We start from the raw sequence: 15,406 nt of genomic DNA, 5'->3' as shown, positions 1-15,406 counted from the left end.
GTGATCACAGGAGAGAGAACTGATCGTGATCACAGGGGAGATAAATGATCATGATCACAGCGGAGATAAATGATCGTGATCACAGGAGAGAGAACTGATCGTGATCACAGGGGAGAGAAATGATAATGATCACAGCGGAGATAAATGATCGTGATCACAGGAGAGAGAACTGATCGTGATCACAGGGGAGAGAACTGATCGTGATCACAGGGGAGATAAATGACCGTGATCACAGGGGAGATAAATGATCGTGATCACAGGGGAGATAAATGATCGTGATCACAGGGGGGAGGAATGATCGTGATCACAGGGGAGATAAATGATCATGATCACAGGGGGGAGGAATGATTGTGATCACAGGGGAGATAAATGATCATGATCACAGGGGAGAGATCTGGGTGAGGGGGAGTGTAAGGGAAAAACATTACCTAAGTGCTCTGCGTTTGTTTCCAACATTTTGTGTCCAACAGAGAAACAAGACAAGAAAATTCATTTCTGCTCAGTTGTCTCCTGTATGCACAGTACCACTGTCTCTGGCTGTAGGTCTGCTCTCCAGAATACCTGATTCTTCGACAGCCTCAGCCAACTGTCCTCGGCCTGGGGTGAGTCTCTCCCAGGGTCTGCAGAGCTAATGCTTACTCTTTTCATTTCTCCAGCCTTTAAGGAGAAACCTGTCTCTCTAAAATTATCACTAACAGCTACAATTACATGTACAATTACAGCTACAATTACATGTCTAACTATGCCAGTCAGTTACAAATGCAATTTAGAAGCATCTGTTTTGAGGGCTTTCTGTCTGTCTTTTCTTTCTGCACCTTCCTGTGTCCTCTGATGCTTTGCCTGCTGCATTGAACTGGAAGTACAGCATCAGTGGGACTCATCCCAGAAATCAGTCAGCATAGGGGAACATGGCTTACAGGTCACACGCATACACAACTGAACCCATGTCTACAGCAGCCTGTCTGACAAATGCCTATTATTCTAGATTACTAGTCTGAGTATTACATATCAGCCTTGCCCAAAACAACTCTTCCATGTGCCTTTTACTGCTGACATGCCTGTATCCTGTCTGTGTAACATAAAGATTCATTTTCCTCATGCTGCCTTTCAGCTGTAGTATAAATGTAGTCAAAGATTTTGGAAATAAGCACAACAAATCTCTTCGTTTAACTCCAACATGTAATGTTCATCATTTTGGTCACATTTTCTGCTCTTTCATGACAACATTTCCAACACAAATAAAAACCACAGTGAATCTCAAGATGAAAAACTGTTCTGAATCTTTTAATATAATTTACTGAGCTACAAACGATGAGCTCATTCACAGTAACATTGTAAATAAAATGGACTACATGACCATCCCTCTCATGGTGTTGGCTGCACTTATAGCGAGGGCTGATTTTGGTGGATTTTCTTGCGTTTGATGATGTGCTTGATCCAGCTGACATAACTGGGAACTCTGGTGTATACTCCAGGTTTCCCAGACCGTCCACAACCATCTCCCCAACTTATCACTCCATATAGAACACTCAGTCCATCCTTTACACACGCCAGTGGACCACCAGAATCCCCCTACAACACACACACACATTTATACGCACACACACACGCGCGCACACACACACACACACACACACACACATTTACACACACACAAACACAGACACATACACACATAAATATACATGTACACAAATATGCAAATACACACACACACGCACACACACATACACATGTGTGCACACAGAGACACACACAGACTTATATATACATATTTACAAACAAAGAAACACACATATGCACAGGTTTGTTGTATTGTTTAATAGGTAACACCTCTTGTAAATCTTGATCTAATGAACCTGATTAGCATTAGTGTAAGGGTCAGAGGTCAGGGTTAAAGCTTATACCTGACAGGCGTCAACACAGTTGTTGATCCCAGCACACAGCATCCCTGTCCGAATCTCCGACCCATAGACATCCGGTGCAGAGCATTTGTCATACGGAATCAACTGCACAATTCCCTCTCTCAGGTGGGAATATGCAGTGCTCTCTACACACACACACACACGCACACACATGAACATGAACATGTAAGCAGTCACCCCAATGAAACAAATACATGAATGAATGATGGAGAGTACAGTATACTGAAAGCAGGAGCTTCCATACAGAGATTAACATTCTGTCATAACCCTGAGGTTAATGTTAGTGTCTGAAAACAGTTACTCTTTATTCTGCCTGCCACACCTACGGGCAGTAGATTAAAAGAGACAGTGACCGAGCTGATGTTTGGGAGAGATCAGAGAGCTGGTCAACAGTGTGACTCCTCTACCGTGAGCTCCAGGACCTCGTACATAAGTACAAAAGTGCCACATAGAATAATCTATGTAAACTGACTCACTAACTCACTGTTTAACTGAGAGAATAAACTGACTATCTATGTAAACTGACTCACTAACTCACTGTTTAACTGAGAGAATAAACTGACTATCTATGTAAACTGACTCACTAACTCACGTTTACTCACTGTTTAACTGAGAGAATAAACTGACTATCTATGTAAACTGACTCACTAACTCACTGTTTAACTGAGAGAATAAACTGACTATCTATGTAAACTGACTCACTAACTCACTGTTTAACTGAGAGAATAAACTGACTATCTATGTAAACTGACTCACTAACTCACGTTTACTCACTGTTTAACTGAGATAATAAACTGACTATCTATGTAAACTGACTCACTAACTCACTGCTTCAAATAGAGAATAAATGCTGTTGTTTAATGATGATAATAATACAAAAATATAATTAGAGCTGACGACCAAAATCATCCAAAATGTGATGTGTACCATCACATTTATGCACCGCGATGTATCGTGCTACAATGAATCGTTACACCCCTACTAAACCCTACAGGCCCTAACCCTAACCTAACCCTAACCCTAACTGTTTTTCATGTAGCTGCGTGAGTATGATGTGGGGAACCTCTCACTGGAATAATTTCAGTCCACTCAGCTGCTAACAGGGTAGGGCAGGATTTCTGTGTCTAACTTCCCTTAAACACTATTTTCATTTACGACTCTCCCTTTCCATCCATCCATCTATCCATTCATACATCCATCCACCTCTGTGTCTGAGAGAGAACTCACTCTCCTCTGTGTGTCCCCAGCCAGCGATGGTGCAGCAGGAGTAATCAGGGAAAGTGGTGTTTGTCTCCGGCAGACAGATCGGCTGAATGAACTGGCTCCTACGTGCACAGTGGCCATCTTTCTTCTTCAGTTTCACCAGCACTGTCAGTCAGTTTCATTATATGCCAACACAAACATTACAGTTACAGCCTAATCAAACACAAAGTATATATGACCTCATTCACAGGCCTGATCTTGATTACATGTTTTAACACTATGCTGGTCATGAGATGGTCATACTCCTGCAACCTGCTTGTTGATCTGCTGTACGTGTGTGTGTGTGTGTGTCTACACGCACACATGTTACTCTGTGTGTGTGTGTGTGTGTATGTGCGTGTTCTTGTGCTATTCTGTGTGTCAGTGTGTGTATGTGTATGTGATGCTTACCAATATCATGAACAGTTGGGTTGTACTGTGAGTAACGTCGAGGGAAAACATATTTCTCAATTCCAAAGTGTCTGGTGTTACGGCCTGTGTCATTGAAGAAATGCTGCCCAAGAACCACACGCACTTTAGAAATAAGAGGACTGAGAGAGAGAGGGAGGGAGTGAGATAAAGAGAGAGAGAGAGAGAGAGAGAGAGAGAGATTGAAAGAAAGAGAAAATTGAAAGATAGCGAAAGAGATTCTTAATGTGCATATTTCTTTAACATTTCAAAAATATGTTTAAAAAATGTTAAATGTTAAATATGTATAATAAGCATACACCATGATAATCATACACTGACTTTCGAATGAAGCAGTGAGCTGCAGACACGACCCAGCAGGCCGACACCAGACTCCCGGCACAGAATTCATCGCCAATGTAAAGAGCCGCAATCCAGGGATGGGCACCGGGCAGGGCGGAGCTACCACCCAGAATACGCCCACGAGGCACACGTTTCTTATGCCGCCGCCCACAGACACGCCCTTTTCTTTTACGAATAGAGGGCCTTATCTGAGGGACCACAGATGGGACCCTACGTGAAACTGAGAAGACACAAAAATGTTTGTTTAAAAACACACCATACAGTCTGAACCTGAGAAAACACATAATAAATGTTTGTTTAACACACCATACAGTCTGAACCTGGGAAAACACATAATAAATGTTTGTTTAACACACTACACAGTCTGAACCTGAGAAAACACATAATAAATGTTTGTTTAACACACCATACAGTCTGAACCTGAGAAAACACATAATAAATGTTTGTTTAACACACCATACAGTCTGAACCTGAGAAAACACATAATAAATGTTTGTTTAACACACCATACAGTCTGAACCTGAGAAAACACATAATAAATGTTTGTTTAACACACCATACAGTCTGAACCTGAGAAAACACATAATAAATGTTTGTTTAACACACCATACAGTCTGAACCTGAGAAAACACATAATAAATGTTTGTTTAACACACCATACAGTCTGAACCTGAGAAAACACATAATAAATGTTTGTTTAACACACTACACAGTCTGAAACTAGGTTCAAACCAGAGAAAGAGATGTGAGTCATGTGAGACCAGGAAGTCAGTAAAATATTTTGCCCCCAGGTAAAGCTTAAAGTTTAACCTTTTTTGGTTGCAGCACCCTTCATGATGGCATTGGCCATTCATCCAGGAAGGCTTTACAGAAGGTACCAATATGACACCAACATGATACCAATATGACACCAACATGACATCAGTATGACACCAACATGACATCAGTATGACACCAATATGACACCAACATGACATCAGTATGACACCAATATGACACCAATATGACACCAACATGACATCAGTATGACACCAATATGACATCAGTATGACACCAATATGACACCAACATGACATCAGTATGACACCAATATGACATCAGTATGACACCAACATGACATCAGTATGACACCAACATGACATCAGTATGACACCAATATGATACCAACATGACACCAACATGACATCAGTATGACACCAATATGACACCAACATGATACCAATATGACACCAACATGACATCAGTATGACACCAACATGACATCAGTATGACACCAATATGACACCAACATGACATCAGTATGACACCAATATGACACCAATATGACACCAACATGACATCAGTATGACACCAATATGACATCAGTATGACACCAATATGACACCAACATGACATCAGTATGACACCAATATGACATCAGTATGACACCAACATGACATCAGTATGACACCAACATGACATCAGTATGACACCAATATGATACCAACATGACACCAACATGACATCAGTATGACACCAATATGACACCAACATGATACCAATATGACACCAACATGACACCAACATGACATCAATATGACACCAACATGACACCAATATGACACCAACATGACACCAACATGACACCAATATGACACCAACATGACATCAGTATGACACCAACATTACATCAGTATGACACCAGCATGACACCAGTATGAAAAGTTGAAATGCAGGTATGATCTGAGAGTAGTGTAAAAACACGTGGAGATTAGAGTTAGGGTCACAGCTGTACTCACACAGTCTACTCAGGCATGATGGAACATCACAGTGCTCCCACGAGATGGCACCGTCACTCAAAGTGTAGCACCATGGCAACCGGTCTTCATCTGGGTTCCTGTGTACACACAATTTTACAATTTACAATTTTGTTATTTGGCAGACGCTTTTAGCCAAAGCGACTTACAATAAGTGCATCAGTCAGATTTCTAATACCTCATGAGCAGAGATCACAATAAGACTGAGCGTCAATTTGCCCCTTCGTATTGCGCCCCTGGAATACTTTGACAACCCATTAGGACTTCACTATGGCAACACCTGGGCACACATATATGTAACCTTGCTTAGGTTATGTGAATGATGACTTGACCAGTCAATTCATGTTACAGGAAATAGTTAATGTGAGTTGTAGAGGTCATTTTCAATTATAGATTATAGATAAAATTTATATATATATATATATAAAGTCGTGTGGGACTAGATATATTTTCAGTGTTGAGATTGTTTGGATTTGGATGTAATTTAGATATTGCAGATGCTTGGGTATAGATGTAGTTTAGATATAAATATTGTTTGGATATAGACTAGAGATTGTTTAGGTATGGATGTAATTTACCTGTAAAGGTGTTTTATGTATAGAAGTGCAGGTTGTATGATAGTTCCTAGAAATTCAAAGGTTACAGCAGACAGTAGAGCATTCTCCTTTAGAGCTCCACTACAGCAGAACAGCCCTCCAACTACTCTTCAGAGTTAAGACAGCCCTCCAACTAATGTTCAGAGTTAAGACAGACTCTCAGTTTTTCAACCCAGGTTAAAGACAGACTTGTTTAGTCAAGCCTACGGCTACATATCCTTAGGTCACATGTCTCTTCAGTCAACCATATGACCAAGCGGAGGTGGAGGAGGGCCAGCGACAGTGTTTTTTTGGTGGACCAGACTCTCAGTGCTGTCGCCTCTCAATTACCAGTGATCTCTCCTGTTAGTTGATCGTGTGTTGATGGGGTGTTGGCGTCTCAGAGAGCCCCTGTGCCTCTGTCACCCTCTGACTGCAGGAACCCATACTGCACTGACTACAGGAACCCATACTGCACTGAGTACAGGAACCCATACAGCACTGACTACAGGAACCCATACTGCACTGACTACACTGACCACAGGAACCCATACTGCACTGACTACAGGAACCCATACTGCACTGACTACAGGAGCCCATACTGCACTGACTACACTGACCATAGGAACCCATACTGCACTGACTACAGGAGCCCATACTGCACTGACCACAGGAACCCATACTGCACTGACTACACTGACTACAGGAACCCATACTGCACTGACTACACTGACTACAGGAACCCATGCTGCACTGACTACAGGAGCCCATACTGCACTGACTACACTGACTACAGGAGCCCATACTGCACTGACTACAGGAGCCCATACTGCACTGACTACAGGAACCCATACTGCACTGACTACACTGACTACAGGAACCCATGCTGCACTCACTACACTGACTACAGGAGCCCATACTGCACTGACCACAGGAACCCATACTGCACTGACTACACTGACTACAGGAGCCCATACTGCACTGACTACACTGACTACAGGAACCCATACTGCACTGACTACAGGAACCCATACTGCACTGACTACAGGAACCCATACTGCACTGACTGCACTGACTACAGGAGCCCATACTGCACTGACTACAGGAACCCATGCTGCACTCACTACACTGACTACAGGAACCCATACTGCACTGACTACAGAAACCCGTACTGCACTGACTACACTGACCACAGGAGCCCATACTGCACTGACTACAGGTACCCATACTGCACTGACTACAGGAACCCATACTGCACTGACTACACTGACTGCAGGAACCCATACTGCACTGACTACAGGAACCCATACTGCACTGAGCCCATACTGCACTGATTACAGGAACCCATACTGCACTGACGACACTGACTACAGGAACCCATGCTGCACTGACTACAGGAGCCCATACTGCACTGACTACACTGACTACAGGAGCCCATACTGCACTGACTACACTGACTACAGGAACCCATACTGCACTGACCACAGGAACCCATACTGCACTAACTACAGGAGCCCATGCTGCACTGACTACAGGAACCCATACTGCACTGACTACAGGAGCCCATACTGCACTGACTACACTGACTACAGGAACCCATACTGCACTGACCACAGGAACCCATACTGCACTAACTACAGGAGCCCATGCTGCACTGACTACAGGAACCCATACTGCACTGACTACAGGAGCCCATACTGCACTGACTACACTGACCACAAGAGCCCATACTGCACTGACTACAGGAACCCATACTGCACTGACTACAGGAACCCATACTGCACAGACTACACTGACTACAGGAACCCATACTGCACTGACTACAGGAGCCCATACTGCACTGACTACACTGACCACAAGAGCCCATACTGCACTGACTACAGGAACCCATACTGCACTGACTACAGGAACCCATACTGCACTAACTATAGGAGCCCATGCTGCACTGACTACAGGAACCCATACTGCACTGACTACAGGAGCCCATACTGCACTGACTACACTGACCACAAGAGCCCATACTGCACTGACTACAGGAACCCATACTGCACTGACTACAGGAACCCATACTGCACAGACTACACTGACTACAGGAACCCATACTGCACTGACTACAGGAGCCCATACTGCACTGACTACACTGACCACAAGAGCCCATACTGCACTGACTACAGGAACCCATACTGCACTGACTACAGGAGCCCATACTGCACTGACTACACTGACCACAGGAGCCCATACTGCACTGACTACAGGAACCCATACTGTACTGACTGCAGGAACCCATACTGCACTGACTACACTGACTACAGGAACCCATACTGCACTGACTACAGGAACCCATACTGCACTGACTGCAGGAACCCATACTGCACTGTCTACACTGACTACAGGAGCCCATACTGCACTGACTACAGGAACCCATACTGCACTGACTACACTGACTACAGGAGCCCATGCTGCACTGACTACAGGAGCCCATACTGCACTGACTACACTGACTTAAGGAGCCCATACTGCACTGACTACACTGACTACAGGAGCCCATACTGCACTGACTACACTGACTACAGGAGCCCATACTGCACTGACTACAGGAACCCATACTGCACTGACTACACTGACCACAAGAGCCCATACTGCACTGACTACAGGAACCCATACTGCACTGACTACAGGAACCCATACTGCACTGACTACACTGACTACAGGAACCCATACTGCACTGACTACACTGACTACAGGAGCCCATACTGCACTGACTACAGGAACCCATACTGCACTGACTGCACTGACTACAGGAACCCATGCTGCACACAGTTAAACATGTAACTCTTATTCCCTTTTCCTTTCATAGCATTGTCACAGTGAATGGGAGGAAGAGTTCTTTTTTACTAACGTGAAAGAAAACTGTGCGTGTTTCATTCGCGGTGCGACTGTGGCGACGGCAAAGCGGCACAACGTGGACACTTCAATACGCGTCACAAAAGCTACCGTGTTAACTACCCACCCAACTGCAAAGGTTAACAGAAATAAAATATTGCATGTTGAAACGTATCTGTTTCCTACCTTGTTGAATCATTCTGAATAATTATTGAGATGAATCATTAACGTGATCAGTGTCTTCATGTAGAATATCATTAATAATATAAAATTAAAGGTAAACCGTGCAACTTTGTTCTTTCAGAAGTGTGTTATCAAACTGGTAGCCCTTTGCATTACTCAGTACCCTTGAAGTAGCTCTCAGTTTCAAAAAGGTTGGTGACCCCTGATCTACAGGCTGACATGCATTAGGGTTAGGGTTAGTGTGAGACTGTTCAGGTCTGACTGATTTTAATAAGAGTCTTGGACATGGAGGTGATTGGACAGACCTGCAGTATGCATGTTCTCCAAGGCCCACTGCAGGAGCACTTTCCACTGTATTCACCGTCACCTCATCAAACAGCAGCTCAGAGTTCCAGGGCAGACAGTGGGCACCAGACAGAGTGGTGCCCATCGTTCCACGGTATTGAATGGCTGTGTTCTTATAACAATGCTGATCTGGCACTGCAGAGACAGACAGAGGGTCATGACTACAAGTGTGGACAGAAATAAAGAAAGAAAGAAGAGAGACATATAACAACACAACTACATAGAGAGAGTGAGAGAGAGAGAGGATACACACAGGTGTACAGAGAGACAAGACAATAGCAAATAAATTGAAGTGTGCTCAATGTGTGTGTGTGTGAGTGTGTGTGGCTGTGTGTGTGTGTGTGTGTGTGTGTGTAAAACGGGATTAAAAAATATCATTTTATTACTTTGTTTATTTTATTCAATTTCATATTATAAAAAGGGTGTGAGGCAGGTAAGATGACCTGTAATTTATGCTTTATGGAAGACCACTATTTAGGATGAGTGAAAACCTTGGTACCAGTAATATCAGTAAAGTCTGATTAGTTGTTAGAGATCTGCTTAATTCTGATTGGTTCAGAATTTGGGGATGATGAGGAGAAATGAAGTCCTGGCGGGAGAGACAAGAGAGACAGAGAGACGAGAGACAGAGAGATGGAGAGACAGAGAGATGGAGAGAGACGGAGAGAGACAGAGAGATGGAGAGACAGAGAGATGGAGAGAGACGGAGAGAGACAGAGAGATGGAGAGACGGAGAGATGGAGAGACAGAGAGATGGAGAGACAGAGAGATAGAGAGACAGAGGGATGGAGAGATGGAGAGACAGAGAGATGGAGAGACAGAGAGATGGAGAGACAGAGAGACGGAGAGATGGAGAGATGGAGAGACAGAGAGACGGAGAGATGGAGAGACAGAGAGATGGAGAGATGGAGAGACAGAGAGATGGAGAGACAGAGAGATGGAGGGATGGAGAGACAGAGGGATGGAGAGACAGAGAGATGGAGAGATGGAGAGACAGAGAGATGGAGAGACGGAGAGACAGAGAGATGGAGAGACAGAGAGATGGAGAGACAGAGAGACGGAGAGATGGAGAGACAGAGAGATGGAGAGACAGAGAGATGGAGAGACGGAGAGACAGAGAGACGGAGAGACAGAGAGATGGAGAGACAGAGAGATGGAGAGACGGAGAGACGGAGAGATGGAGAGACAGAGAGATGGAGAGACAGAGAGATGGAGGGATGGAGAGACAGAGGGATGGAGAGACAGAGAGATGGAGAGATGGAGAGACAGAGAGAGCCAAGGAGAGACAGAGAGAGCCAAGGAGAGGCGACAGGTTTCTCTGTAAGAACTTCGTGCTTACTGTGTGTGCAGTTGTTAGTGTTGGCCAAACAATCCGGAGCAGGATACAGACGGCTGATGGGACACTGACCGGGTTCGACAGACTAACGGACGCACTGATCAGTTTGGGCCATACTTGTTCAGGACCAGGTGAACATCTGCATTTTTATTTCAGTTGCTCTCCGGAGTGAAGCGGCCAGTTTTAGTTTTAGTGGGCCACAACGTATACAAGCGACAAACCAGGCCGTGTAGGGTTGTGAGAGGGTTTGTGTTAGAATGTGGGTCTGTGAGAGGGTTTGTGTTAGAATGTGGGTCTGTGAGAGGGTTTGTGTTAGAATGTGGGTCTGTGAGAGGGTTTGTGTTAGAATGTGGGCCTGTACATAGCTCCAGTTGTGAATCTATCTGCGTACAGTGTATTTTTGTTTGTCATTTGTACAGGTGATCGAACCTCTGAGTCGCTAATGGCTAAGCCTTGCATTTCTGTTTTCTCTAAGAGTCAACTTAAGTTTATCTGAAAGACACTTTGTGTATCACTGGACCCCTGTGATTTCATTTTTACCCTTTTCCTGCCAATAACCGAGCGGCTGTGATATTTTGAATGTTTTGTTTATTTTATTCCTCTTTTGAAAATAATAACTCACCTGTGATTGTTTGGTTGATGCATATAGTGTAACTGCTATTAAGGAATTTATTGACACCTTTAAATACAGTATAAATAATAGTTATCACTTCAGCTTGCCTTTGGTTAAATTCATAGTTCAGGGACCCAAGATTTATTTAACTGTCTAATAGAAGGATCCAATAGCTATTCTCTCACAAGCCTCAGTAGGGTTTTGGGAGCGTTACATGTGCATGTGCGTGTGTGTGGGGGTGTGTGTGTATGTGTGGGTGTGTGTGTATTAACTTACTGAAACTGCAGAGAGGTCCACTGTATCCTGGCCTGCAGTAACACACCTCCTCCCCTGTGGCTTCAATCATCCGACATGCTCCATCATTCTCACATGGGTTTGTGCGGCATACTACACACACACAAACAAATACACACGTATGCACGCACGCACACACATACGCCCGCGTGCGCACACACACACACACACACACGCGCGCACACACACATACGCCCACGCCCACGCATACACACACACACACACACACACACACGCCCACGCACGCACACACACACACACATATGCAGGTATGCACACACATATGCCCACGCCCACGCACACACACACACATATGCACGCACCCACACACACAGAGACCTGTATTCATCAAATACGGTAAAACACTGATGCATCATACTACTACTACTACTACTACTACTACTACTACTACTACTACTAATAATAATAATAATAATAATAATAATAACAATAATAGTTTGTAGCAGTAGTAGTAGTAGTACTAGTATTGAGTTATCTGCATAGACATAATCACTCAGTGATGCTTTAGCTCAGGGGTCACCAACCTTTTTGAAACTGAGAGCTACTTCAAGGGTACTGAGTAATGCAAAGGGCTACCAGTTTGATAACACACTTCTGAAAGAACAAAGTTGCACGGTTTACCTTTAATTTTATATTATTAATGATATTCTACATGAAGACACTGATCACGTTAATGATTCATCTCAATAATTATTCAGAATGATTCAACAAGGTAGGAAACAGATACGTTTCAACATGCAATATTTTATTTCTGTTAACCTTTGCAGTTGGGTGGGTAGTTAACACGGTAGCTTTTGTGACGCGTATTGAAGTGTCCACGTTGTGCCGCTTTGCCGTCGCCACAGTCGCACCGCGAATGAAACACGCACAGTTTTCTTTCACGTTAGTAAAAAAGAACTCTTCCTCCCATTCACTGTGACAATGATACGTTTTCTTCCTTTTTTTCTGCCATGTTTTTGTGGGTAGAAACCGCATTCATCTCCTCATCTTCGCAGCGCTCGCGAGCTCATCTCAGCAAAGCTGTGGTTTCTCATGCACACTAGACTGACCTCTGAACCAAACTTTTTTTATGATAATTTTTTTTACGTTTTTTAAATATACATCACTGTAAATGTAATTCAAAAAGAATAGCAACACAATTAAATAAAATTTTAGACTTAGCTTGTTGGTGATCAGTGCTATTTTTAGAACTGGCCTGCGGGCGACTGATGTGGTCCCTGCGGGCGACCTGGTGCCCGCGGGCAGCACGTTGGTGACCCCTGCTTTAGCTGCATTCTTACAGTGCATTTCTGACAATCATGCCACTGTAATCAGTCTGGTTCAGTTTCTCCATACATTCAACTGATCTCAGACCAGCTTTGGTTGCATGGGAGCCATCACATATCTTTATTTCTTCATCTCAGGCTGTTTGTCTGTTTCCTGCAACCCATCACACTGAGACTAAAACATAACAAACATGAACTCCACAGCTCTACTCACATGTGTAGCGTGTGCGTTCACACGAGATTTGACCTCTGACACACGTGCACTGCTCCACATTACGGAGATGAATCCTTCCCCAGGACTCACCGATGTCATAGTGTCTCAGGTGGATTGGTTCGTAACACTTCTCTGCCAACACAGAGAGACAGTGGAATTGCCTCACTCATATACACACATGCTGAAGGTTCAAAATCGGCAGGTACTTTGTGCATTTTGCAAAGCAAATGTGTCCTTTTGCTTACAGCTGGAGCCTTCAATCACGCCCAGCTGGCCAACTCTTTCTCAGTGTGATCTTTCAGATGAAGAGAAGAATTATTTAGAGGAATGCGTGTGTGCGTGTGTGCGTGTGTGTCTGTGTCTGTGAATGTGTGTGTGTGGACTCACTCATTTCACAGTGCGGTCCAGTGAAACCCTCTGCACACACACACTCAAAGGACGAGCGATGAGGATCCTGTATACACACACCACCGTTCTCACATACATTCTGCCCACAAAGATCTGTCACAGCAACAGCACCTATCGACAGGGAGACGGAGGTAAAGACAGGCAAACCATAAGAGCTGAACAGAAGAGGGAGTGAGAGGTTGAGACTGTGAGAGATATTGAGAAAGTGAGAGTGAAGGAGTGAGAGATATTGAGAGAGCGACAGTGAAGGAGTGAGAGAGGTTGTGAGAGTGAGAGTGAAGGAGTGAGAGATATTGAGAGAGTGACAGTGAAGGAGTGAAAGAGATTGTGAGAGTGAGAGTGAAGGAGTGAGAGAGATTGAGAAAGTGAGAGTGAAGGAGTGAGAGATATTGAGAGAGTGACAGTGAAGGAGTGAGAGAGATTGTGAGAGTGAGAGTGAAGGAGTGAGAGAGATTGAGAGAGTGAGAGAGATTGAAAGAGTGAGAGAGTGAGGCAGATGGAGGGATTGCCTTTGTTGTCTTGTAATGAAGACAGAGGCCTGCAAGCAGCTGTAACATCTGCCACAACCAACAGTTTTAGAAAATAACTTTTAAAAAGTCACAGTGAATAAGCACACCTGCATTACCACAAACCTCAGATTAGAATATACTTTAAACATTTCTGATAAGACAAAATGGGTCTTCACTGAGTCATTCACATAAACAGCTGTGATTTATATACACCCAGCTTTCCAGATGCGTCTCACAATGTTTACTCAGAGAAACTTGAGTGTGTGTGTGTGTGTGTCTGTGTGTGTGTGTGTGTGTGTGTGTGAGTGTGTGTGTGGGGGTGTGTGTGCGTGTATCTGTTTGTTTAAGTGAGAGTAATCAGGAAACATCATCAGATGCTAACGTAGCTCTAAATGTAAACTTATTCTCAGCAACATATACAATATGCATTCTCTTCAAATTGAGCATCACACACACACACACACACACACACACACACACCCTTAGCCCCGGAGAGGAGTACATGTTTTTCTTTTTTAAAAGCTCAGTGTTGAAAGATGGCAGCAGACATTTTTCCCACCTCTGGAGAGACGGTTTTGAGGGACACAGTAACCCCACAGCAAATCCCTGTCAAAGTTATGAGTGAGAGAACACCTGAAAAAAACAAAAACAACTCATTTAACACACTCAGACACACACACAGCAAATCCCTGTCAAAGTTATGAGTGAGAGAACACCTGAAAAATACAAAAACAACTCATTTAACACACTAAGACACACACACAGCAAATCCCTGTCAACGTTATGAGTGAGAGAACACCTGAAAAATACAAAAACAACTCATTTAACACACTAAGACACACACACAGCAAATCCCTGTCAAAGTTATGAGTGAGAGAACACCTGAAAAATACAAAAACAACTCATTTAACACACTCAGACACACACACACAGCAAATCCCTGTCAAAGTTATGAGTGAGAGAACACCTGAAAAATACAAAAACAACTCATTTAACACACTAAGACACACACACAGCAAATCCCTG

General features: G+C 43.8%; 1 protein-coding gene across 1 annotated transcript in view; it reads right to left on the bottom strand.

Annotated features, from left to right (window-relative positions):
* Positions 1-1,383: 1,383 nt before the first annotated feature.
* Positions 1,384-15,406, bottom strand: part of hgfac (HGF activator) — a 20,741-nt gene continuing 6,718 nt past the window's right edge. The window contains exons 3-13 of the mRNA XM_030779465.1: positions 14,940-15,013; positions 13,851-13,964; positions 13,464-13,595; positions 11,946-12,056; positions 9,681-9,855; positions 5,717-5,814; positions 3,918-4,158; positions 3,579-3,718; positions 3,153-3,293; positions 1,908-2,050; positions 1,384-1,572 (exon numbers count right to left, since the gene is read on the bottom strand). Of these exons, the coding sequence (XP_030635325.1) occupies positions 1,384-1,572; positions 1,908-2,050; positions 3,153-3,293; positions 3,579-3,718; positions 3,918-4,158; positions 5,717-5,814; positions 9,681-9,855; positions 11,946-12,056; positions 13,464-13,595; positions 13,851-13,964; positions 14,940-15,013 (1,558 nt within the window). The remainder of the gene's footprint in view (positions 1,573-1,907; positions 2,051-3,152; positions 3,294-3,578; positions 3,719-3,917; positions 4,159-5,716; positions 5,815-9,680; positions 9,856-11,945; positions 12,057-13,463; positions 13,596-13,850; positions 13,965-14,939; positions 15,014-15,406) is intronic.

Source organism: Chanos chanos, chromosome 7 (assembly GCF_902362185.1).
Source record: "Chanos chanos chromosome 7, fChaCha1.1, whole genome shotgun sequence".
Classification (NCBI taxonomy): domain Eukaryota; kingdom Metazoa; phylum Chordata; class Actinopteri; order Gonorynchiformes; family Chanidae; genus Chanos; species Chanos chanos.
This window is presented reverse-complemented; position numbering and strand designations above follow the sequence as displayed.